The 24,553-nt window shown below is 49.2% G+C and overlaps 2 protein-coding genes across 4 annotated transcripts in view; one reads left to right on the forward strand and one right to left on the reverse strand.

Annotated features, from left to right (window-relative positions):
* Positions 1-21,428, forward strand: adgrg6 (adhesion G protein-coupled receptor G6). The gene is made up of 30 exons (XM_088403608.1): positions 1-160; positions 807-880; positions 4,199-4,546; positions 4,669-4,811; positions 5,766-6,045; positions 6,115-6,288; positions 9,545-9,604; positions 9,765-9,827; positions 10,942-11,010; positions 13,338-13,426; positions 13,577-13,629; positions 13,722-13,745; positions 13,823-13,974; positions 14,363-14,474; positions 14,548-14,636; positions 14,710-14,774; positions 14,848-14,984; positions 15,307-15,472; positions 15,552-15,683; positions 15,768-15,884; positions 15,971-16,016; positions 16,077-16,183; positions 16,252-16,379; positions 17,109-17,377; positions 17,464-17,566; positions 17,964-18,114; positions 18,257-18,389; positions 18,898-18,999; positions 19,269-19,412; positions 19,745-21,428. Coding segments are annotated over exons 1-30 (3,660 nt in total). The 5' UTR covers positions 1-158; the 3' UTR covers positions 19,873-21,428.
* The window catches only part of med23 (mediator complex subunit 23), an 11,261-nt gene continuing 8,085 nt past the window's right edge, over positions 21,378-24,553 (reverse strand). For 2 of the 3 annotated variants that reach the window (XM_088403606.1, XM_088403607.1), the window contains 10 exons: positions 24,336-24,506; positions 23,662-23,878; positions 23,377-23,486; positions 23,188-23,314; positions 22,954-23,119; positions 22,678-22,750; positions 22,394-22,608; positions 22,176-22,296; positions 21,972-22,103; positions 21,378-21,807 (listed from right to left, as the gene is read on the reverse strand). In XM_088403606.1, the coding sequence (XP_088259732.1) occupies positions 21,535-21,807; positions 21,972-22,103; positions 22,176-22,296; positions 22,394-22,608; positions 22,678-22,750; positions 22,954-23,119; positions 23,188-23,314; positions 23,377-23,486; positions 23,662-23,878; positions 24,336-24,506 (1,605 nt within the window). In that variant the 3' untranslated portion in view covers positions 21,378-21,534. Of the gene's footprint in view, positions 21,808-21,971; positions 22,104-22,175; positions 22,297-22,393; positions 22,751-22,953; positions 23,120-23,187; positions 23,315-23,376; positions 23,487-23,661; positions 23,879-24,335; positions 24,507-24,553 lie in introns of all 3 variants that reach the window. The other variant, XM_088403604.1, reaches the window with a different exon arrangement.

Here is a 24,553-nt window from a genome sequence, read left to right on the forward strand (position 1 = left end):
TGTGCGTGTGTGTGTGTGTGCGTGCGCCTTCAGGATTTGGGCTGGAGAGTCGGACAGAAAGTTTTTGGAGGGCAAGAAGAAAAGAAGAAAAGGCTCAAGAAGAAGGAAAGGGCTTGTTTTGGAGGTGAAATGTCGCAGGGCAGGAAGCGGCACTAGACATGTGAGTTTCTCTTTATTATTGGATATTGGGAATAATGTGCGTCTCACATATGTTTGACTCGGAGAACTTGCTACATTCAATTGGCTGACATTCTTCATTGTTTTTGGGTCAGTCATTTTGAGTGATGGAAGTCACTCGAGCAACATGCTCAAAAGAGTTGCACAGCTTGTTTTTACTCTGAATTTTAAGGTTTATTCTTTTTATTTGGATTTTTTTTTTGAGGATGAAAGTGTTATAGGAACTCTGGTCATTTTAGAAATGTTCCAAAAAGTTCCATCGTTCTTTTTCTGGGAAGATAAATGAATATGAAGTCAGTGTGGGTTTTTTTTTTTTTTCACCAACGCCTTGGCTTAATTTAATAATATCACACCCCCCAAAAAAACTTTTCTGGTGATTTCATTCATTTCCGGTATGTACGTGCGATGTTTGTAGTTGAAAACGTCTGAGTGGCGGCTGTCAATCACAATTTTCAGCGGGGCGGGGTCAAGATGTCGTGGGCGGAGACTTGACAAAGAAGACTTGTTTGAAGGTCACGACCAAGTGGGAATCATTCGACTTGTGAATATTCATCATACGCAGGCGGCTTGGTGTTATGCTAATGAGCTTCATGAATATTCACGCCGATAACGTCGCCACTTCTCCTCAGGGCGGGGTGTCGCCGAGTGGGCGAGGCCAGGAGGCTTGTGGTCGTCTTGATGTGGGCGTGGCTTCATGCGCATGGTAAGATGATTGTTTGGACAAACAATAGACTGCTTGCAACTGATTTTGACACGCATGCTCATGTGCGTTCGGTTTTTTGGTCTTGCAATTATGCCAAGTTTTTTGGAGCGATGATGATAAAAACACTTGAGCACAGCGAGAACATATTGTGGACGAAAACTAACGAAATAGCTAAGACTGAAATCGAAAATATTTTGAACCAAATCAAATTTAAAAAATGAAAACTGAAGGCGCCACTTAGTATAATACCATCAAAAACAAACTAATTATTGTGAAATTGTTATTTATTTTTGAGCTCTCGGGATTCATTTAAAAAAAACAAAGTTACTTATATATTGCTCTGCATCCGTGGGCACAGAAAATAAAAGAAGTTGAGAATCGTGTTTCACAGGATTACTGAGTAACTTTTTTTTAATCGCTCGATTAGTTTTAAGAGCAGGTTTGTCCGTCTCTGTCTAGCTTTTATTTTTTTGAAAATATTTCATTGTACAATTAATCACCTTAGTTTTTTAATTAGTTTATATATATGTGTGTGTGCGTGTGTGTGTATATATATATATATATATATATATATATATATATATATATATAATATGTGTGTGTTTGTGTGTACCATTTCGAGGGGAAAAAAAAACTAAAGGAAAACATATAAAGGCATACGTGGGGTTGAATGTCAAGATTCTTTTGACATAAAAATATGTCCTTGGCTCTGAATGGGTTGAAATAAATTTTGGGTTGTCTAGTTGAAATGGATCTTTGTGTCTTTCGCCATCAATGGCAGTAAATGAGTTACTGTAGAACTCTACAACAAAATCATGTTTGCAGCCAGGGACTTCTCACTATAGCAAATCTTAAGGCTCGGACGTAAACATAAAAAACGAGTTGCGCAATCTACCCTCCGACTGAAGTTAAAAACCAAACCATCCAACATCAGAAAAACACATTTTGTACTTCAATTGAGAAAAATAAAATGATTAAGGCATCTGTATTGTAACTATAACAGTTTTTAGAAACATAGTGGAGTGTCCTTGAGTTTCTTACTTTCGGGTTAATTTTGTCTTTTTAAAAGTATTTTCCTTTTTATGATATTTGGCCATCCCTTGTAACAGGCGAGCGTGACCAACTTTTTATTGAGAGATTTTTGCGCGCCAGGCCGGAAAGCCCTCGCAAATGGGACAATGCAAATGGAGCAAATAACTTCCATCCCCCTCCATCCCACCCCAAAGAATAAACTTCAACACAAACCTACTGAGCGTGTGTACGTGTATGTGTGTAATATATTTTCCATACGCTTCCAGCAGCCTCCGGCCAAGTACACTCGTAAAGTTCCCAGAAGTACAACCCCCCCATTCACACACACACACACACACACGCATAGTGCTTTTTGTGTGTGTGTGTGTGTGTTTGGTGGAAAGAACATTGGCCACATTCTCACACACACACAATCACTCTCCTCACACTCCTAGGGGAGCGCTAAGCCCCATCCACTGCGTCGGAGTTGGATGTTGCATTTTGGGGACCACGCCTCTGACAACATGATGATGTCATTCTGACCTCCCCATAAACATAAACACGCGCGCACGCAATCACCCCTCGCACACTTCAGGGAGTCATAAGCCCCGCCCCCTGTCGCAATTTTTCGGACCAGCGCGATCGCTTTCACACTTTAAGCCACGCCCCCTGCTGTGAAGTTAGCATTTTTGTGACAGCATGATGATGTCACTCTGACCTCCACTCTGACACGCGCTCGCTCACACGAGCGTTCCTTCTTGCGGCCGTCTGTTGGCGTTCATGAATCCTTCCGTCACAGTGCGCCTAAACGCATCGCGCCCCGTTTTTAATAGGAATCTGAGACAGTGGTTTCCAACCTTCATACAGATTTAAAAGTACCCCTAAAAGTAGAACTGAGTTCTTGGCCATTTGTGTCTGGTTTATTAAAATTTGAAGCTACATTTGTAGTGCAGTGGGCACAAACAAATGAGTGATTATAGCACAATTTTGCAATAGGTTGGTTCATGTTCCAATTAATTTGTTCTTCATTTGAAAATGTACTCTTCCTGTGTCAAGTTCACTCAACCGAGGACGTTTAATAAATAACGCATAAAGAAGGAAGACTTTTTACAAACAACTTTATGATTCAAACAAGTTTATGCAGCTGAAAAAATGCTTTGTAACACAACGAGACTAAATATGGGATAGGTTATGTCCATGTATTCTAACATACTGTCTGGGCATTAAAAAGCATTAGATTCACTGATACCTACAGAAACATCGTTAAAACCTCTCTTAGTCTCCGAAGAGGTCGCAAATGCCCCCAGAGGTGTTTGTACCCCCATTTGAGAACCACTGATCGAGGACAATCGAGACGCTCGTTAATATGGCGCCAAGCTAGCAAACATGTACGCTAAGTACACTAGACAATTTGTTTTTGGCATTCTGTGGTTCTAGCCCGGCTCCAAGCTTCCTCGCCTCCTTGCGTCCTACCTTCCTAACCCCCTTACGCCTCAGTGACCCAGGGGGACCAAGGACCGTCGCTAGCAAGAATGTAATTAAGAATGTTTGTGCTGCAGGATGCAAGCACGTCATTAATAACAGGATCAATCCTAAGAAGGGGCTTAACTCAACACATACACGCGCAAACATTAGCATTTAAATGGAGACACTAGTGTGTTTCATGTTTGATTGTTGTATATGTTCATTAAATTGAATTCAAAATGCACACGCGTAAACACACACATACACACAGCTCACTGAGCTACACTTAAAAAACAATCATAAAAACTACAGGTTCTGGGTCTGAATAAATTAATGGCGAAACAGAAACAGTGCATTTTGATTTTTAAATTGAGAGCAAATGAACTGGAACATGAAGTAAAATCCGTCAGCGTTAATTTTTTGCAAAACACTTTATATCTTCATTTCGTTACATTTCATATGGATGCATATTGTCATTAGTGACGCAATTTTCCTGCAGATGAGCCAGTAACAAAACAGATGATGTCACACAAGCCGGCGTTCCTGAATAAAATCCACATAAAAGTGTAACAATCAAAAAAGAAGATACGGAAGCAACATTCTTCTGCTCTAGTCTTGTGTCATAATGTACTCTCATCTTTCAGTTTCCTTGTCTTTTTTTTACGGCGGTCTCGAAGTCCTCCAGACTTTTCCTGGTCTACTCTTGTCGACTTCCAGTCCTCGACGCGTCTGTGGTTTTTGAAATGTGACTTCCTGTCTCGTCTCCTCCTTCCCGAGCCTTCGGTGTCCTGAAGATTTATGGTCTGACAGTCTTTTTGCCCGGTTCCTCCCCCTGCACGGCAGTCCTTGGCTGCGAGTGGTCCGAGTGCGGATCCGTGTTGACCGAGCCGGAGGGCCGGCTGACGTCTCCGTGTTACCCGGCCATGTACGGCAACTCCCAGAGTTGCCGCTGGAGCCTGCGAGCGCCGCCGGGCTTTGTGGTCCAGATCTCGTTCGAGGACTTCGAGCTGGAGGAGGCGCCGGGGTGCATCTACGACCGTCTCGCCGTCGCCACCGGCAACGGCGAGGTCAAGTTCTGCGGTTTGACGGCGGCCGGCCTCGTGCTCAACTCCAGCGGGAACGCCATGGAACTGGACTTCACGTCTGATTTCAGCATTCAGAAAAGAGGCTTCAGGATCAGCTTCAGACACGGTACGCGAGGCGCTCGCCCGGGATCTCGTCAGACCCTTCAAACGCAAACCGCTCCGACGCACGTTCGCATCGCGGCGATTTTCTAATCGCTGCTCGTTTTTCCGCCTTCCCGACCCCGGTAGTCGCTGTGGCGTTGCGAAATCAGAAGGTGCGCGTCGCCGGCGGCCATGTACCGGCTGCCCGGGTCTCCGCTTCTGTTGCCATGCCGACGCTGCATCACCTGACTGTGTGCTTGGAGATGGAGCGCAACGGGCCACCGCTACAAGTGAGTGATATCGCTGCGTGTTGTGACGTGTCGCAAATATGGCGAATGATAAATAAATTTCCAATCAGCCATGTTTTGGGCCTCTTTGTAAACTTCTTATTACATCCAAGTAGCCACAGACAGTAAGTAGTATATGGTGGTGACATCTTTCATTAACCCCTGGGGGAAATTTTGACCCAAATCGGGCTGTTGATGTTTTCGATGTGTGTTTTCAAAGGAAAAGTATACAAAAAAAAGCACTAAATATTGCCTCCATTGTCAAAACATAACAACTTTCAATACACCACGCCGCCATCCCTTCTGAATGCTTGCAAAAGGGAAGTCAAGATATATACTCTGTAGGTGTCAAATTTAGCCCATGTCGGGCTCATTTACTGCCGTTCAAAATGGGAAAGATTGTAATTTTTGGGCATATGGAAAACATGATGTTTTATCATGCTTTTCCCACGATTTTTGCTTTAACCCTTTCAACGGCTACTGGCGAACATGGCGCGGTATTTTTGTGTTGACACACCAAAACCACCGGGTGGCACTCACGGTCAAATTATGACAAGAGCAACCCTTTCAAAAGGTTCAATGGTTGACTCCCATTCTGCAAAAGTCTTCAAAAGTCATAATCTTCTAATTATGACTTAATAAATATTTCTATTTTAATTTCATGAATATAGAAATGTACAGCGTAGTCAGTTTTGCAATTATCGCATTTTTACAATTTTTGTAGAATAAAGGACCCCCCTCTAAAAAAAAAAAAAAAAAAATCTTTTTTTTTTCATTATATATATGGATATGCCATTGAGCATTTTGACAGGTTGAAAGTAAATATACATTATGTTTATATTTGACGAATTTATGACCTTTTCAAAGTCAGCCCAAGTTGGGTCATAATGAGGCCAGGCTAGTAAAAAAATCCCCGGGCACATTAAGAACTCATCGTTTGGACGGCATGGCACACAGGTGGAGTGGATCTTCACGTACACGGATGCAGAAGGCGACGCGGCGCTGGCGCTCGGCGCGGAGGACGGTCACGTGAAATTGCTGGTGGAGGGCGCGACATGCTCGCTGGACTCCATCGTGACGGCGGCCGATTGGACGTCCTCCATGAGCGGCTTGTGCGTGCTGTGGTCGTCGTCCAGCGGTCGCGTGGGCGTCTACTTCAACGGCAACTACTGGGCCAAGACCTGCTCCGACTCCAGCGGGCGCGCCATCATAGGCGGCGGCACCTTCCGCCTAGGAGGTGAGACTTTTTTTTGGGGGGGGGGATTAACGCTTGATGGTATTCTAACGTCAGTAGCGTGTGGATCAGGACCCAGCAGTTTTTTGGGCAACGTGTACAACATTCGGGTTTGGGACTATGCCATGACGGTGCAGCAGCTCAACGTGCTTACCTGCCACGTGGCGGGGAACGTCATCGATTGGGACAACAACTTTTGGGACGTGCCTCCCACCCTGGCCCAGACGGACGCCGCCTTAAGCTGCAGTGAGTCTCCTTTCTGTTGTCTTTCTCTTGCTTCTCTAGTCTCTGTGATGTTCTCTTGACTTGATTTGCTCCTATTTCTCTTTATGTCTTTGGTTTCTCTTTTCACCTTGCACTTATTTCTAAGATTTGTTTCTCTTAAAGGGACAGTGTGTAGGATTTTGACCGTTTTTCATTAAAAAGGAATTGATGAAATGGTTGTAAATTTCAAAAACTTGCAAATACGTGTCTTCTTAATGACCACCAGCATGTTTGAAATACAATCCATAGGTCTAGTTATCCTTAAATGATATTACATGGGGGGTGGCCGTGTTTGACAATGGTAACTGCAGCACCTGCAGCAACTTCTTCTGGCCGTAATGAAAAACGCTCTCAATCTTACACACTATCCCTTATTTTTTGACTCCAGGGCCACAAACGGTTCTAAAATTTGACAAAAGGGCCGAAGCAGGAGCAGATGGATGCTGTGTTATGATCATCCAGCTCAATAGAAAAAAATGTGGGATATTTCAATAGAAAATCAACAAAAAATATGTAATTATTAAATCACTGTGTATTTAACTATTTTTTGAAATGATTCTTGTTTCACTGGTTTCTTTTGATCCCCTCTAGTTTCTCCGCAGTTTTCTATAGTCTCGTTTGGCTCTAATTTCTCTGTAGTCTCTCCTTTACAGCGTCTCTCGTTTTACCCTAATTTCGCTGCAGCGTCTCCCGTTTCTATCGCTTCTGTAGACTCTTGCTTGACTCTCTTTATTGCTTCTAATTTGGCCGCAGTCTTCCGTTTTATGGGCTCCCGTTTTCCTCTCGTTTTTATATCGCCTCAATCATCGCCATCTAATTTCACTAGAGTCTCTCCTCTACGATGTCCCTCGTTTCACTCCAATTTTGCCGTAGTCTCTCCTCTACGGTCTCTCTCGTTTTTCTCTTAATTCTTCTATAGGCCCTCCGCTATGGCCTCACCGGTTTCCTTCTACTTTTTCTGGTCGGCCCCCATTTCCTCTCGTTTCCCTGTAGTTTCTTGAAATTCTCTCCCGTTTCACTCGTGTCTCTCTGTCGTCCCTCCTTCATGGTCTCTTTTTTCGCTCTCAAGGCGCCGTAGTTTCTCCTCTACGGTCTCTCGTTAGGTTTTTCGCTATGCTCACTGGTTTGCGTCTGCTTTTTATAAAGTCTCTCTCCTTTGGTTTCTCGTTTCTCTCTGGTCTCTCTCGTATCTCTGTCGTTTTTCTGTAGGGTCTCTGCGGCCTGCCTCATGTCTCTCTAATTCCTCTGCAGGTTCTTCACCAGTTTCCTTGTACTTTTTATGGTCTGCCCGCTATTTCATCTCGTTTTCTTCCGTTTCACTCCTTTTAAGGTCTTTTGTCTCACACTAATTTTGCCGTCGTCTTTCTTCTTTCACCTTTCTCATTTCCTTCAGTGTCTTCTCTAGTGTCACTCGTTTCGCGCTAATATGCCCATAGTTGCTCAGTAGTCTTACTCGTATTCTTCTCCTTTCTCAAAATTCATTTCTCTATCGTCTCTTGTTTCCCTCTAGTTTTACTATAACCCCTTTTCTTTCGCTCTAATTTCTCTACGATAGCTCTCATTTCCTTCTACTTTCTCTGATGTGGTTCCACGCTCTTGCTCCTCTCTCGTTTCGTTCTGCTTTCGCCATAGTCTTTTGTCCGGGGTCTTTCTGATTTCCCTCATCTTTCTCCTTTCTTGTTTGTCGCGCTCTGGCGACATCGCACAGGAAGTCATTTTGACGTCCAAGTCAAAGCAGCACGGAAAATAAAAAGCACATTCCTCCTGGCTCTGCTTTCTTGTTTGCATTTTTTGCTTTCGCTCTTGTGTTTTCCTCATTTGCTCCGTTTATATATGCTCCGTTTATTTCGCGGTTTCCTTGCAGTTATTGTTTGTTGAGTCCCTTTCCTTGTTTGTGTCCTCATTTTCCTCGATTGCTTCCATTTTTTCTGTTTTCCTGTTTGCTTCCTTTGTTGTTTATTCTAATAGTTATTTGCGTTTTGTTTTTTTTCCAGACTTGCCTTCGTAATTGTTCCCGCATTTGCTTCCTTGTTTTCTACCTTTAACTTTTTTCCTTATTTGTGTCTGTATTTGTTGGATCATGTCTTGTCTTGTTTGTTTCCCTGTGGTCACTTCCGCTTCCAAATGGAAGCGGCGAGGAAAATGACTAGCGCATTCCGCTGGGCCGCTAAGCTAATGGACTCCAGCTGCTCCCTTGAATACTCACCAGACGACGTGCCGCTTGTGTGCGGACGTGTGTTTGCGGACGTGTGTGCCTGGATGAGCGCTTTCTTAAAAAGACAAAGAAAAAATATCTGTTTTTCTCATCTTATGATAGAACAAAACAAATACATGTATTTGCATGTGTCAAATTTTTAATATTTTTACAGGACTGAGGCCAATGGCCTAAAAATCTCCTAATTTCTCTCACCATTCGGGTTTTAGAAAATTATTGTACAGAAATGCAAACAAAATCAAAAATAAAATTCTCTGAAAAAGTCAGAATTCTGACTTCATTATGAGAATTGAATGAGACTTTAATCTGAGAATTCAGTCAGAATTCTGACTAGACAAAAAAATAAAAATAAACTCTGGCTGAGAATTCTCACTGGTTTTAAAGTGAGGATTTTAAATTTATCCTCAGAATTCTCACTCTAAGTTCAGTAAGTCAGATTTCTCAGAATAAAGTCAGAATTTTGACTTCCAAGTGAGAATTCTAGGAATGAGTCACAATTCTGACTGAGGATTCTGAGAATAAATTCCGAATTCCGAAAATAACGCCATATTTTATTCTCCGAATTCTACTGGCTTTAAAGGAAGAATTTTCAGGATAAAATTATCTCGCTAAATTCAGTGAGCGTAAAGTCTGATTTCTCAGAATAGTCCGAATTTTCACTTCAAAGTCACATTTCTGAGAATAAAGTCTGATTTTCGTGAGAAAAGTGAACATTCTACCAACCTTTTTTACTTCACAGGCCCTAATTCTCTTCTGTATTTTTTCCACCAAAATTAGATTTTAATTTTCCCCTTCTTTTATATAAAAATGAATGACAGTGACGCTATTCAAAACAAGTTCTGATGTTTTTTTTTAATTGCTTTGAGGCTTTATTTCCCTATGCATGCAATCTTTGAGCGTATTCTCCCAGCACTAACTTAACTTGCATCAACTTCAATCGAAATGATCGAAATTTGCCAAATCTCCGGATGGAATGTCAAGCGTTATGCGACTACATCCGTGTTGTTTTTTTCTTCTCTTTAGGTGTGTCTCTGCCCAGCAACGGCTCCCTCCACTGTGACTCCGCGCGGCCGGGATGTCCAGGTAACAAAAAAAACATCCACGCTGGGATGTGCGCTCGCTTCCATCATTGTCATCCACACTGGCTGATGTGTGTGTGTGTGTGTGTGTGTGTGTGCGTGATGAACATTAACTCATGTTGGTCATCCCACTTGTCTTGTGTCTCCTCGCGACATTCCGGCAGCCGCTTCCTCTCCCGCTGACTCCACTAACACCATCCATGCTACTAATGCAACACACACACACGGTAGGTAACGCACGCACACACACACACGCACACACAGGCCACGCCACGCCTCGCCTCGCCTCGCTACCTCCACATCATCCACTTTCCCATCCCAGCTTATGTTGATCATCCTTTTGTTTTGCTCTGTCCCTGCAACTTTTCTTCCTCCTCTCAAGCGTAAATGGAATTTTGATTCCGGGGCTCACGCGAAGAAGATTCAATTTCCAAAACCGATTCGCAACAAGTCCGAGCCCTTCCTACTCAGAAAGTGAAAATCGTAGGAATGGAATGTAGACGTTTGCTGCTTCTCCATCCGCTTGTTCATTGTCCATGTGATGGCAGCCTCCCCGCCCACCCGCATGCCTCTAACCCCCGGCGGGCGGTAGCGGCGCCGGCAGGTGGCCCGCGGGTAAGCCTTGGCTGGAAGCGGGAAAATAGTGGCCGCCAGCGTCCCTCAGAAGTTTGTCTGTCTGTCTTTGGCTCTCCTCCATTAGCACCAATCGGTATTATGTGCTATGTCTATGTGAACGTGGGTGGTATCGCTGAAAGATCCTTTCCATTCCTTACTTAGAATTACCAGTGGCATATATGTGTTGTATGTATGGCGACACTGCCATCTAGTGGTCGCAGTTGTCACTACAGTGCTCAATTGGATTAATATTAGATGCGCACTAGTCAAGGGTGTCAGCTACCCTCCATAAAAAAAAAAAAACGAATTAGACCAGAATTTCGCTATTTATTATTTTTATTGATTTTTTGAAAGACAAGAATTCTTGTCCGCGGCACTGAAAAAAATAACGTGATCGTGTCCTCGCATAAACTGAGTATCAAGTATCCAAGAAGTAGCTCTCCAATTTTCCTTTTATAGTCAGATTTTGACCAAACTCAAATTTCTGACTTAACTCTCTGAATTCTCACTTAAATGGCCGAATTCACACTTACACTTTATACTTTTAATGTGAGGATTCCTACTCCGTTCTGGAATTTTCTGAAAATGAGGATTTTGCTTTTAACACAAACATTTTGAAAGTCAGAATTCACAGAATTTTAATTTTTTTTTTATTTAAATAGTCCTAATCGAAAAATTTGTGTTTTTTTTTTTTTTTTTTTTTGCTACTACTTACATCCTGTGTAGCTTTGCAGACGCAGCGCCACCCACTGGCTGCCATCACTAACAACAACCTCACTAACCCACCAAGGCCTGGTAAGACGCAGTCTCGTGCTAACGCGGGCTAGCTTAGCATCTTCAAGCTATAACAATGGGTGTCGCATAGCGTTTCCTATAGCATCGCTGGATTTAGTCCACTAGTTGATTAATTTTTCCCACTGCAAGTGCGCTGACTAATGAGGAAGTTGATGTTTGAAAGTTAGGACTGCTTTCTGGTCATGCTGTCAGCTAACATGCTAACGCTCTTTTCAGCTTTCTCCTTATCATGACATTGAACACCCACTTTGTCGTGGGTGGCCAAATTTGCTGTTGTTCACTTGGCGCCATCTGGTGGCAGCTTGGTGCTAAGCAAGCAACTGAAAGTGAGTTGCTTGATTTAGACAAAGTAGTGCTTTGCCTCAATCTTTGTCAATTACCATCTGATTCTTTTTGCTATGGCGGCTCAACTCCGATTAACCGCCAATCTTTGTTCCGATAATCGGTGTGGCCCGTTTTCATGGTTGTCGTTTACTTCCTGTATCATGTGTATTGCACCTCCTCCTGGTGTCAGCGTTTATGCAGAAGGACGTCACATCGACAAAGACAAGCTACCGACGCCCCAAACTTGAGCCACCACCTCAGGACCCCCCTATACACAGTTATCCAAAATATCAAGTGGCACCGGTACCACGCGCCTCCACATGGCCCTTGTCACACGCCCCCCAGGCGTTTCTTCCCACGCCGTCCACAAAAAGAAGTTCCGGTGGTTTTGTGCGCCAATGGAGGCACGCGCGTGTTTTTGTGTCTGGACCCCACAAAGTATCCCATCAGGGGCCACCCGCATCAGGACACCCGACCGCTCGCCCGAAATCTGAAGCCGCGAGCTCCCTGGCGCCTGCCCCGCTGGCCCCACCGCCCCCCAGGCAGTCGGCCTCGCCACCCCGATTGGCGGGTGGGCGGCGGCCCTTCCTGGCATTCGTCTCCACGCCGCTCAGGAAGCCGCCGAGCAGCGGTCGCCGGCCCGCTACCACAAGAGCCCCCCTCAGGCAGCGGGTCACAAATGTCGCCAAGCTTCTTGTTTCGCAAACTAACTCCGGAGGCGGAGCTTCAACCGTCCAGAGTTTGTTAAGTCCCGCCCCCAGCAGGACCCGTCACACAAGTTCCGATGACGCTTTCATTCCGCCTCTTTTGCTGTCATCTTTTCTCAATGCCCCGCCTCTACGTAAGCCACCCGAAAGCTCATTGGCCCCTCCAACGACGTCGCTGTTGTCCCTAGCTCCACCCACTCCACAAGCTGAGCAAATTGGCCAATCGCATCGTAGTTTTCAAAGCCCTGCTCCAGCTCCGGCAAACGGGACCTTTCCGGCCTTTGAACTCAAAACTCAACTCAAAAGAGTCTCTGCCGCGCCGTTGATTGATTGGCTGTCTGCAGCACCAAGCCACGACCCTTTACTTTCTCCTCCTCCTGTGAAGGGCGGGGGGGAGGGGCCCGTCCCACGGCAACTGACGACCTCGGCGTTCGGCGGCTCGTCACTTCCCGGTTTGTCAGATGCGCTTCCTGTGACGCCCTTCGTCGTGGCTCATGAGACCGGGCGGAAGGCGGAGTCATCGACGACGACTCCGATTCGTCATGTAACCCCTCGCCTTTCGGATTTGACTCCTCCTCTTCATCGTCTAACCTCGCCCGTCCCTCATTTGACTCCTCCTCAATATCTAAGCCCTCCCTTTTATCAAAGGACTCCTCCCCTCCCTCATTTGACCCCTCGTCCTTCTCTGACCCCGCCTCTTCCACATCGGACTCCTCCTCCTCATGTCCCCAAGCCCGGTCCTCCCTTGGCTCCTCCCCCCACACTCCGCCCACCCCCGATCGCACCTCATGCGAGTGACCTCGCAAGTACCGTCTCTTCAAGCGCCCCGCTACCTAGCCCCTCCCCTACCCAGGTGCGCCATTCCATAAACAACATGGCTGCAGGCCTCTGGGGCGCGTGTCAATGCAAGCACAGCCCTGATTGGACGAGGGACAGTAGGTCAACTTGACCAATTATTACAATAATCATTAAGCGTTTTCGTTGATTTTGGCTTTTTGATTGGTGCTTCCTTTGATTGGGTGCTGGCGACTGTCAATCAGGAGAGCGGGCAGGGTCTTTCTGCTACAGGTCGCCGCTGGTTGCTTCACTAGAGAAACGACTTGATTTTTGATTGACACGCGGGGCACCCTGTCTCTTTTTCTGTCTGCTTGTTTTGATGATGCTGGAGTGACACCTGGTGGGCAAAACCAAACATAGTAGCAGCTGACTTTCAATAACTCAATCACGGTGGCGTAGCGGTGAACGGAACGTAAAATGTCTAACGAAACGTTTTCTCTCGGTCTCTTGTTTGTGTAGAGGCCTTGTTCTACAGGCTGACTTTGGTGGTGCATGACGGGAGCTCGACGCTCACTCGGGCGGATGTGAAGGAAGCCGTGGCCTTTTGGGTAAGGTTAGAAGTTGCCACACGGAGGACACTGGTTGTGATTTAGACTTAGGCTGATGCTAATGGAGGTAATGTTGAGTAAGTTTGATGTTCAAATTAGATTCATGCTAAATGTAATGCTAGGCTAACTTTAGCATGTGTGTGACGCCAGCTGAACGAGACCTTCCACAACTGGACCCGTGTCGCCTCCGTGGACTTGTTCAGGTGAGTCACAGCTTAGCGGAAGACAAGATGCCATTGTCCCCTGCTTGTCAACCAACACTGACCTTTTTTTTTTTTTTTTTTTACTTTTGCAGGATTCAACTTAGAGATCACTCAAGGTCAATGCTCTGGCCCATCAGGTTAAAGTTCATGGTTCTGTTGCGCGCCCCTAATTTAGTCTGATGTTGGTCCGTAGCTTCCTCTGTCGCGCCCTGCTGAGCCACCGCGACATCATTGACGATGTCGCCGATGTCCCGGCGGAGGTCCGGGACAGAATCTCCAGTGGCAACCCTCACATCGGTGCCGGTCTCGAGGTCCACGCGTCCTCTATTCAAGTCAGCCCCTTGGGTAACGGCACCAAACACACCCGCTTTTCTTTGCACCTTGGACTGCAGTTGTAAAATCAGTTGTAATTTTTCTTATATCGGGCTACGTACGAAAATGTTTAACAGATGGTTCAACCCTTGTAAAATAGTTGAGAACCTGCCTGAGGAATTAACACAATCGCTGATGTACTTAATTAAGAGAAGCAGTCACGAGATTGACCCCTGTGGAACACCGTGGTTTAATGATTGGTTTCCATTAATATACTGGACTTCCAGAATTGTTACCTTCCTCGGTTCTCCAAAGCCGATCCTCATTTCGTCAAACACCAGGACAAAGACGTTTTTATTTCGTTTTTGCAATCCTGACCGACAGAAAAACGATACCGTTATTTGCGTTCTTGTCCGTCCAGAGAACTGTCCAGAAGACGAGACGGTTCACTATCGCTGGCCTGAGAGCCGGCCCAGCGCAACCCACTTCCTTCCGTGCTTCCCCAATAAGGAGCAGAGCGCCACCCGCAGCTGGTAATAGCTAGCGTGCTTTGTTAGCAGTGGGACAAGACAGGAAGTAGCGTTTACCTCCTCTCTCTTTCCGCAGCTTGATCGACCTTGACAGCCTTTCGTCCTTCTGGTCACCCGCCGATTTCAGCAACTGCACCGACATAGACGCCATTGAGGTTTCTGCAGGTAGCCCCACTCACCGCATCGCCGTGGGACCCCGCTCCACGGCCCCTAATCATTCGTCCCGTCTTTGCTGCAGAAAATGCGGCGGAGGTCGCCGTGCAGCTGGCCGCCATCACCGACAACCGGCTGTCCCGGGAAGAGGTGCGCCCCCTCTCACGCCCCCATATGGTGTTGATCGCTCAGCGGGCCATCCGGACCGACTTTGTGCGCGCAGGTGTCCAAAGTGGTGAGCAAAGTGCAGGAGCTGGTGGACGTGGCAAACATCAACACCAGCTTGGCCTCCACTGTGGTCACCATCATCTCCAATGTGATGAGCAGCCCCCACACCACCCTTGCACCTGCCTCAGACAGGTACCCCATTCTTTTCCTCTCCAAACTTTTGCTTGTGAGGGCCAGATACAGAAAAAGAACGCAGGGCTACCCTTTTGTTTTTTTAACTTAAATTTGCGTGAAAATCTAGAAAGCAAGCAATCCGTTCATTGGTTACATTTTTTTAAATTTACAAACATTTTTTGTTTGCGCTGTCTTTTTCACGAGTCCTGTGGGCTGCGTTAAATTTCATTTTTAATTTACACCGAGGGCCACTGACAATTAGATGGTGGGCCACAATTGGCCCCCGAGCTGCGGTTTGGACACAGTCGGCCGGTTAATTGTAGCGCGTGGACTCGTTTAGGGCTTTGAAGACGGTGGATCATCTTTTGGACAAGTTGCATTTCGAAGGCCCCAGCGTGAGCATCCGGTCCAGGCGCCTGGCTTTGGGGGTGTCCTCCTTCAACGCGTCCGCCTTCAACGGGACGTCCTTCAGCGCCTTCATCCCCACCAACTCCACCGACCCCCACGTATGAGAAACCCCCCCGCGCCGCTCACATCGCCGCTTTTCCACTCTTCTCTTTCTGCCGTCGGCCCCGCCCCCTCCAGATCGACTTTGAGTCGGAGCAGATGAACTCGCTGGCCCAGGTCACTCTCCCGCCCTCGCTGCTGTCGGGGGCGGACCCCTCGCTGCCGACGCGCATCAACTTCCTGTTCTTCAGCACCAACAGTCTCTTCCAGGTCACATTTCCACTCGGGTTTCTAATGTCCGTCATGTCCCCGGTCGCGTCCCCGCAAAGGACAAATGTGTATCGTGTCCGGCAGCTGGAGCAGGACGGACGCGCGCTGATCAGTTACGTGGTGGCGAGCAGCGTGGTCAACCGCAGCATCGGCAACCTGAAGGACCCCGTGGAGATCCACATCACTCATCTGACGCCTCAAGTCAGCCGATTTCTTTTTTCCCCCCCGCAACCTCCAAATGACCCTTTGGACTTGCGTTGCCTTGACAACGGGTCTTCTCCTTTCAGACCGTCCTCAGCCCGGTCTGCGTTTTCTGGGACTTCAGCATGAACGGTCAGTGACGATAACGACGTCGCGATGCGCTGTTGACATGATGTCTTTCGTGTCCATCAGGCGGCGCCGGAGGCTGGAATGGCGAAGGTTGCTACGCGGACAAAGAATCAGGCGTCAACAAAACCGTTTGCCTGTGTGACCATCTGACACATTTCGGCATCCTCATGGTGAGCGTTTGCGGCGGGCGGCCATGCCGGATGCTGCTGCTTTTTCACTTTTTGTGGATGGCGCCCAGGACATTTCGGGAGTGTCTCCGCACATCGACCGGCGTAACAACCGCATCCTGACCTTCATCACTTTCGTCGGCTGCGGCGTGTCGGCCGTTTTCTCCGCCGCCACCTTGCTCACCTACGTGGCTTTTGAGTGAGTTGCTGAGCTCCGCCCACACGTCACGTTCACCTTTCAAAAATGGAGGCTTTTAAACTAAGCTCCAGGTTTCAAAGGACTGTTTTTAAACTAGGGTCAAGGTTTCAAGGTAGGGTTTTAAATTAAGCTGGAGGTTTCAGAGTTTGTTTTCAAATTCGAGTTGGGGATTGGAAGTAGCGTTTTAAACAGGTCCTTCAAACTAGGATTAGGGTTTCAAATCAGGGTTAGCAGTTGGATTTGGGTTTCAAAGCAGGGGTAGCGTCTCAAGGCTGGCTTTCAAACAAGGCTTAGGCTTTCACGCTGGAGTTTCGCACCAGGGTTAGCATTTCAAACTTGGGTTTTATATGAGGGTCGGGTTTGCAATCGGGATTCAGGTTTCGGAGTTTGGTTTTAAAGATTTGGGTTTCAACCTAAGGATAGGCTTTCATGTTTCAAAGTAGGGTTTTAAAGCAAGATTAGGGTTTCAAAGCCAGGTTTCAAACTGGTGTCAGGTTTTTATCCTGGTGTCAAAGTAGGGTTTCAAACCGGATTTAGGGTTTCGCAAAAGGATTTGGAACTACGGTTAAGGTTTCAAACTAGAGTTAGGCTTTTAGACTAAGGTTAGAGTTTCATATTGAGGCATCAATTAGTGTTTTCAAATCTTCCCGCGGGCCACGTGCAATGACGCAGGGGGCCTCAAGGTCAATGCCCTTTCCTCTAATAAGGTTCTCGTCTTCTCTCGCGCAGGAAATTGCGTCGAGATTACCCGTCCAAGATCCTGATGAATCTGAGCGGCTCGCTGCTGCTCCTCAACATGAGCTTCCTGCTCAACGGCTGGCTGTCGTGGCGACGGAGCGAGGCGCTATGCGTGGCGGCGGCGGCGCTGCTTCACTACTTCCTCCTGACGTCCTTCACGTGGATGGGCCTGGAGTCGGCGCACATGTACATCGCGCTGGTCAAAGTCTTCAACACCTACGTGCACAGATACATCCTCAAATTCTGCCTGCTGGGCTGGGGTCAGTTTTGGCGAACGAAACGGCGCCCTCCGCGTCGGCTTGGTCTCCGGAGGCCGGCCCGCGCCCTAACCCTCTCGTGCTTGCAGGCGTTCCCGCCGTCTTGGTGGGAATGGTCCTGGCGGTGGATAAGCGAGCGTACGGACCCCAGGAGTACGGCGCCGGAGACTTTGGGGAAGGGTCGTCACAGTTGTGAGTACCCCCTCGCGACTTTTTCTCTTCCGATATCGCCCACTTTCCCAACCCGATGGCGATCCGCTACGGAAACGTGACCGCGCTTAAATTCAACCTCGCGCGTCACAATTTACCGCAGTTGTATAAATAACCGACCCCGAGATATAACCCTGACGAATTTATTATTTTGGACGCGGACCCATATGATCCGCTACTTACCGAAGCCACACATACTAGCCGCCGACGCTAAAGGTAAAAAAATAACGCCGATTAAATCGAGTCCTCCTCGGCAGTAGTCGGCGCTACGCTGCCGCATTTTGCGTCAGAAAGCGAAGGTCTCGTCCATATTTTTTCACTGTGGAGCAAAATTGCCGGTACATAAAACGGCGGTGCTGCGGGCGCGTCCTCCCCTCAGCTGCTGGATCCGGAGCGCGGCGGTGTTCTACGCGGCGTGCGTGGCCTACTTCTGCCTGATCTTCCTGCTCAACGTGGCCATGTTCGTGGTGGTCATGCTGCAGATCTGCGGGCGCAACGGCAAACGCGGCAGCCGCACGCTGCGGGAGGAGGTAGCGCTAACGCTAAGGCGCCGACGGCGGCCGCAGCCGGGCGCCTCGCCGACGCTCGCTCGCTCGCCGACGCTCGCTCGCTCGCCGACGCTCGCTCGCTCGCCGACGCTCGCTCGCTCGCCGACGCTCGCTCGCCGGGCAGGTGGCGCGCAACCTTCGCAGCGTGGTCAGCCTGACCTTCCTGCTGGGGATGACCTGGGCCTTCGCCTTCTTCGCCTGGGGGCCCGTCAGCCTCGTCTTCGTCTACCTCTTCGCCGTCTTCAACTCGCTCCAAGGTGAGCGCCGCAGGAGGATTTCCGAGGACGCTTAGGGTTTTAAAGTGGAGCTTTGAACTGGGGTTAAGGTTCTCGGGTTGGGGTTTGAAATTGCCGTTGAAGCTACGTAGACGTAAGGCTTCAAACGAAAACTTTAAACTTTAAACTTCAAACGAAACTTTAAGCAAGGAGTAAGGTTTCAAAGTAGGGTTTTAAACAAAGGTTTGGGTTTGAAATTGGAATTTTAGGCAACGTTAAGCAAGGGTTAAGGTTTCAAACTGGGGTTACGAAACAGGATTAAGGTTTTCATCGTAAAATTTCAAACTCGGATCGGGGATTAATCAAGGCTTTCAAACCAAATTCAAAGTAGGCTTTTAAACTAGGATGAGGGTTTCAAAATCGGATCGGCGCGTCAAAATACTGGCACCGTTTCAAAGAACGCTTTCAAACGGCAACCGATGAATGAAATGCAGTCCTGAGTCACATGACTCATGGCTTCTTCTTCTTCTACTGTTGGCGCCGCACGCAGGACTCTTCATCTTCTTCTTCCACTGCGCCCTGAAGGAGAACGTCCAGAAGCAGTGGAGACGCTCGCTTTGCTGCGCCCGCTTCCGACTCTCCGACAACTCGGGTAAGCCTTCGTCCCGCGGGGGCTTTCCAAGCTCCTTCCGGGACCTTCCCAAACGTTTGTTCTCATGGGAGCGTTTTTTTTTTTTCTCTCGCCGAAAGACATCAAACAAAGTTAGCTAGCTCAATGCTAACAAACGACGCGAACCGCAAGAGAAAGGCTAACGAGTTAGCCTAGCTTCAGACAACCGCTCCTTTGACATGCGTGGAGACCAACAAAGCCTCCATCTTGCATGATGATGTCAGGAGTCACATGACCTAACTGTGTCTCAGACTGGAGTAAAACGGCCACCAACAACACCAAGAAGGCCACCTCCGATCAAGCCGTCCGGTCCTTGTCCTCGGGATCATTTGGCTCCAGCGCCGCCTACTGGACGTCCAAGGCTAAAATTACATTGACGCCTTTCAGCAACACAGGTTTGCACACACACACACACACGTTTGAACGGCTATACTTGTGAGGACATCTCGGACATCATGCCTTTCCTAGACCCTAACCCTACAGGAACACACACGTTTGTCTTCCTATCTTAGTGGAGACATGCATTTCACAACTGATTGGCCAAGCCTTACCCTGAACTCAACCAAAACCAGACAGAAGTCTAAAACCAAGTCTTGACTCAAAAAAAGGTCCGTGCTAACGTTGCCCATCGACGGGAGGTCCCCACCAAGATAGAAAAACCTGAAATACTGAAAACGCATATATAAGAACCTTCTCTGACATTCTCTGCCATTTCCTTTCTCGGCAGAAAAACCAAATCCCAGCACCCCCTTTTCCTCAAAGGCGGAGCCCATCTCGTCGTCGTCCGTCCTCCCCGTCAGCCAGATGATCGACAAGGTCAAAGGTTACTGCTCCGCGCGCTCCGACGGCTTCTAAAAGAGCCGCCCCGAGCGACCTCCGATCCCGCCCCCCTCCCTTCAAGACGCCGGGGCGCGCCGAGAACGCGGTCGTCGCGGCAAACGGGAAGTGACGTCATAGCTCCCCGTCGCAACCGGCCGGAAGTAACAGTACAACAAACAGGAAGTGACACCATGGCGCCGCGTCGCAACGAGCGAGCAGTCACATCTTAACGCGGCGTCTCAACGAAAAGGAAGTGTGCGACGTCACAACAAATGGGAAGTGACATCATGTCACCGCGTCGCGACAAGCAATCTTCGCCTGGCGCCGCAACAAACAGGAAGTGACATCAATGCTTGACCACGACAAAAATCCTTCAGGACTGTCCGGCGGCTTCCAAGCAAAACACAACGGCCAGGAGAAACAAATATAAAGGTGGAGTCATTTTTCTTCGCGGATGCCATCAAAAAGTGCCGAGTCACGCTAGGCGTTTGGGATTTCTGACACTCTCAGCACGAACTCTTGAGTGCAAGTGAGAGCTTGCTGTGATCTGAATATCCATGGCCTGGCTTTGGGCACTTTACATGAAGCTTTTCAACTGTGCAGGGGCTCGTTCCAAACACTAGGGGGCACTATGTTTAATGAATCCCCAACTCAACGCAATAAATTCTATATTGACAAAAAAATGAAAACATGCGTGACAAGTATTGTGTAAAACCCTCATGCCATGCGGGAAAGTTCAAAATACAAAAGATGGAATTGCTACTTTGAAGAGCGATAACTCAAATCGAACAATTTATTAACAAACGACAACTACAACAACAATAGGAATAACAAACCCCAGCTACCATAATAACAAAGTCCTACAGACTAACAATTCCAACACGTCCTCTTCATGTTTGTCGCATATAGCAAGAGTGCACTTGACGCACGAGTGTGAAGCCTGCAATTTGTCAGCGCACATCCCACACTGCCTCCGCCACAGATGGGCCTCGCCGGGGCCTCGCCGGGGCCTCGGGTGCTTCCCGATCCGACACAGGATTTCTCCTCGCGGTTGCCTGCTCACACGGGATTTCTTGCGTGTGCGCGTGATTGCCGGTCCGACCGGGGCCTTGGCCACCTCTAGTAGAAAGGGGCGTCGGCGAAACGCCTTTGTAGCGTTCCATTCCGGCTCCGCGTTTCCGAACACGAAAGCGCTGTAAGCCGAAACTTCCACCGTGTGGTGGAACAGACTCATCGCTCAGTTTGTGATAGTGGAGGGGGGGGGGCGTACGTGCGCTTCCATGCTGTGATCTTCTTTGTCCCATTTAGCATTGGAAGCTTGTGTGGAGCTTGTGTGGAGCATGTACTTCCTTATATGTTTAATTTTTATAAAATGTTGGTACTTGGGGGCCGCTCATGTATAGTATGGTAGTTTTTTTTTTTTTTACAACCACCAAAAACTATTCAGCAATGTTTTTTTTAAGAGGAAAGAATACTTTGTTTGCAGTATTATCTAGTTAAAAAAAAACAACATCATTTTCACTGGAATGACCACAATCGGAAGCAGGAATCCAATTTATTGTCAAATATAAAACGCAAATAAAAAAATATATGCTAAAAAAAAACGAATCCCAGCATTTGCTGCGCCGTGAGAGTCCATGATTGATCTTTTCCTGTCGGTTGTACAGAAGTCTATTAGTGTCAGGTCCCCTCGCGCGACTACACGGAGACGTGTTGCGCCGCCGCCGAGGAAGAAGGCGAGGCGGCGGCGCCGGAGGACACCGCGGACGAGGAGGAAGATAGCGGCTGGGGCGCGGAGGCCACGGCGGCGGGAACGGCGCCGACGGAGACGGCCGGCGCAGAAGAAGACGACGACGAAGACGGCGCCGAAGTAGCCGCCGCCGTTGCGGCCGTGTCCGTCTTGCTGCTGTGGGTGATGAAGCGAAGACGGAGCTTGACGGCCGGCCGCAGGGTCACGATGATTTTCTCCACCTGTGCGGGCGGCACGGGCGCACGTGAGACCTCCGCCCATAATATTCTTGCTGACAATCGCGCCGATTGGATGCGTCCGCCCGACACTCCGGGAGGCGGGAAAAGAAATCCGTTTGACTTTCCGGTTTGAGCCCGGCCACGGCGAGCGATGGGGCGGGACCGACCTGCTCCTTGACGCTGTCGCCCGTGTACATGTACTTGATGTGATAGAGGAAGTCGCAGATGGCGTCGGCGTAGTTGAGATGACGGCAGTGTTGGTCCACCGCCTGCAGCATCTCGTAGAAGGCCACGCCGATCTGAAAGGCGGGCGGGCGCGCGTCAGCGGGCGAAGCGGTCCCGCCGGCCGGCGCGTCGGGACCGAGCCGCACCTCCAGCATGCATCGCGTCCTCTCCTGCTGGAAGCGCTGCAGGAAAGGGCCCACCAGGTGATACACATACAGCAGCTGGAACTCCGTCCGGACGGCCGGCTTCAGCGTCTCCGACAGGAACCTGCCGGCGCGCGCGCGGACGGAAGGAAGGAAGGGCGCTCAGAAGCCGAGGGGGGCCCCGCCCGCCCGCCCGCCGGGGGTGGGGGGTTCCGGCTCACTTGGGGATGAGCGAGAGCTGCCCGATGGACGAGTGGTGCCAGACGGCGTGCGCCAACGCCAGCACGTAGCTGCAGCCGATCTCGCCGTAGCTCTGGTGGCAGGCGGTGAAGTCCAGCAGGGCGAAGGGGTCCCGCGGCCACGCCGTCTCCGACGTCAGCGCCGGCGAGCTCGCCGCCGCCACGATGCGGTCGTGCAGCACGATCCAGTAGGGCTCCTGCCGGCGAGACCCGGACCGCACTTGTGCCGTTTTCATTCGGTCCCGACGCCACGCGCCGCGACTCACCGGCAACGCGGTGATGACCAGGCCGATGGCGTTCATCCAGGCTGTGATGTTCTCTCGGGGGACCAGGGGTTGACTGAAACGCCACGGCGCACGTTAGCGCCTACCCTATCGTTTGCCCGGTTACGGAACGCGGTCTGCTCGGGGAATAAGAATTCCCTTCCCTACGCATATGACGACAAGACTCTTGAATCTTGAATACCGAAAGTATTTTTTTTTTTTTTTTTCGCCTTTTCTATTTCATTTGTTTGTTTTGTAAAGCTTGCGATAAAGGGTCACCTCTTGAGGACGACGTTGAGGAGAGCATTGCCCACATCCTTGCCGGGCACGGCGAGCGCCATCAGCTCCACGCAGGTGACGTGCAGGGCGTGAGCCGCCGGGTTGGGGAACTCGTTGAACCTCCAGTCGCAATTGGGGAAGGGGCCGGGCGACTTGCCCGCCATGGGTGGGGCTCCGGTCAAGGAGTCCCCCGTTTGAGAGCGGCTTCGGAGGGGAGGCGGCCGGCAAGGATATTGTCCACCAGGCGTCCGATCAGCTTGCAGTAGTAGGTGTCGTCGGGCGTCCAGACGTTGTCGTCCCTTTGGTTCATGCCGAACTTCAGGTAGGTCTCGCTCAGGCACCAGCCCGGGGTCCGGTTGTCCTGGCCCGTCCGCAAACGTTTGGAAAAACCCTCCTTCCCTCGCGGCCTCCGTCGCGGCCTACCTTGAGCGACAGCATGATGGCGTGCACCAGCTTCCTCTTCAGGCTGGTTCGGTCCCTCAGGTGGCGCTCGTAGTAGTGCAGGGTGTTGTACAGGTACGTCACCGGACGGTCTGCGCGCGCCAACCGACGGCAGGAATTTCAACGCGTGAAAACAACGACAACGACAAGGATTTAGATGGACTGTACTGCCTCCCGCAGGTCAGCCCTGGTACTACGGCGGGCGGGGGTGTCCTAACTTTTTACTTTGAGGGCCAGCCAAACAACCAAAAAGGAAAGCAAATCTACCGTGGAACTTGTAGAGTCCTCCCAGGTGGTCCAGCAGGGTCTCCAGCGATTTGGAGACGGGGATGAGCTCCAGGAAGCGGTGGATGACGATGTCGAAGACGGGCAGGAAGCGCAGGCACACGTTGCCGAAGTAGATGGGCATGTACTGGTGCTGCACCTGCACGGGCGGGTTCAGCTGCTCGGCCACGCCCTCGAAGTACAGCTTCTCCGGGTATTTCTGGCGCCGCGGCACAAAACGCGCCGTTGAACCCTTCACCCGTTTTCCACATTTTCAAAGTACGTGTTGGGTGTGAAATTAGGGTTTCCAAATAATATTTGAAACTACGGTTAGGGTTTCAAACTTGGGTTTGGGTTTCGATATAGTTTTATGGCTTGAAATCGGGGTTTAACATTTGTGTTTCAAAACAGTAGCTTTCCCAACTATGGTTTGCAGCGTTTTAAAGTTGGGGTAGGGTTTGAAACTCCTCTTAGGGTCTCAAAGCAGGGTTAGCTTTTGAAATAAGGTGGGATTAGAGATTGGTGGCCTTTCGCATGATATAGCCGGTTTCAAAGTAGTGCTATGGTTTGAAATTGGGATTCTTGAATTGGTTTCAACCTAGGGTTTCAAACCATGGGTAGGGTATGAAAGGAAGTTGAGGGCAGTCTGGGTTTTGCGGGCTAGGTGAGAGGCGCACCTTGTGGTAGCTCATGTGCTTGTTGTGCCAGTCGCTCTGCAGCCAGTGCTCGGGCGCGTTCTCTTTCACAAAGTCGTTGACCCGGTTGCGGAAGTCGTCCGACTTGAGCAGCAGCAGCTGGATGATGAAGTAGCACACCTGCGCCTCGTTTCGCTCGTGGCTCCGCATGGCCTGGGGGAGGGAGGGAGGGAGGGCGGCGGCGGGGGCGGCGTGAGTCG

Source organism: Hippichthys cyanospilos, chromosome 20 (genome assembly GCF_059441005.1).
Source record: "Hippichthys cyanospilos isolate Australia breed blue-spotted pipefish chromosome 20, RoL_Hcya_1.0, whole genome shotgun sequence".
In the NCBI taxonomy this organism is placed as follows: domain Eukaryota; kingdom Metazoa; phylum Chordata; class Actinopteri; order Syngnathiformes; family Syngnathidae; genus Hippichthys; species Hippichthys cyanospilos.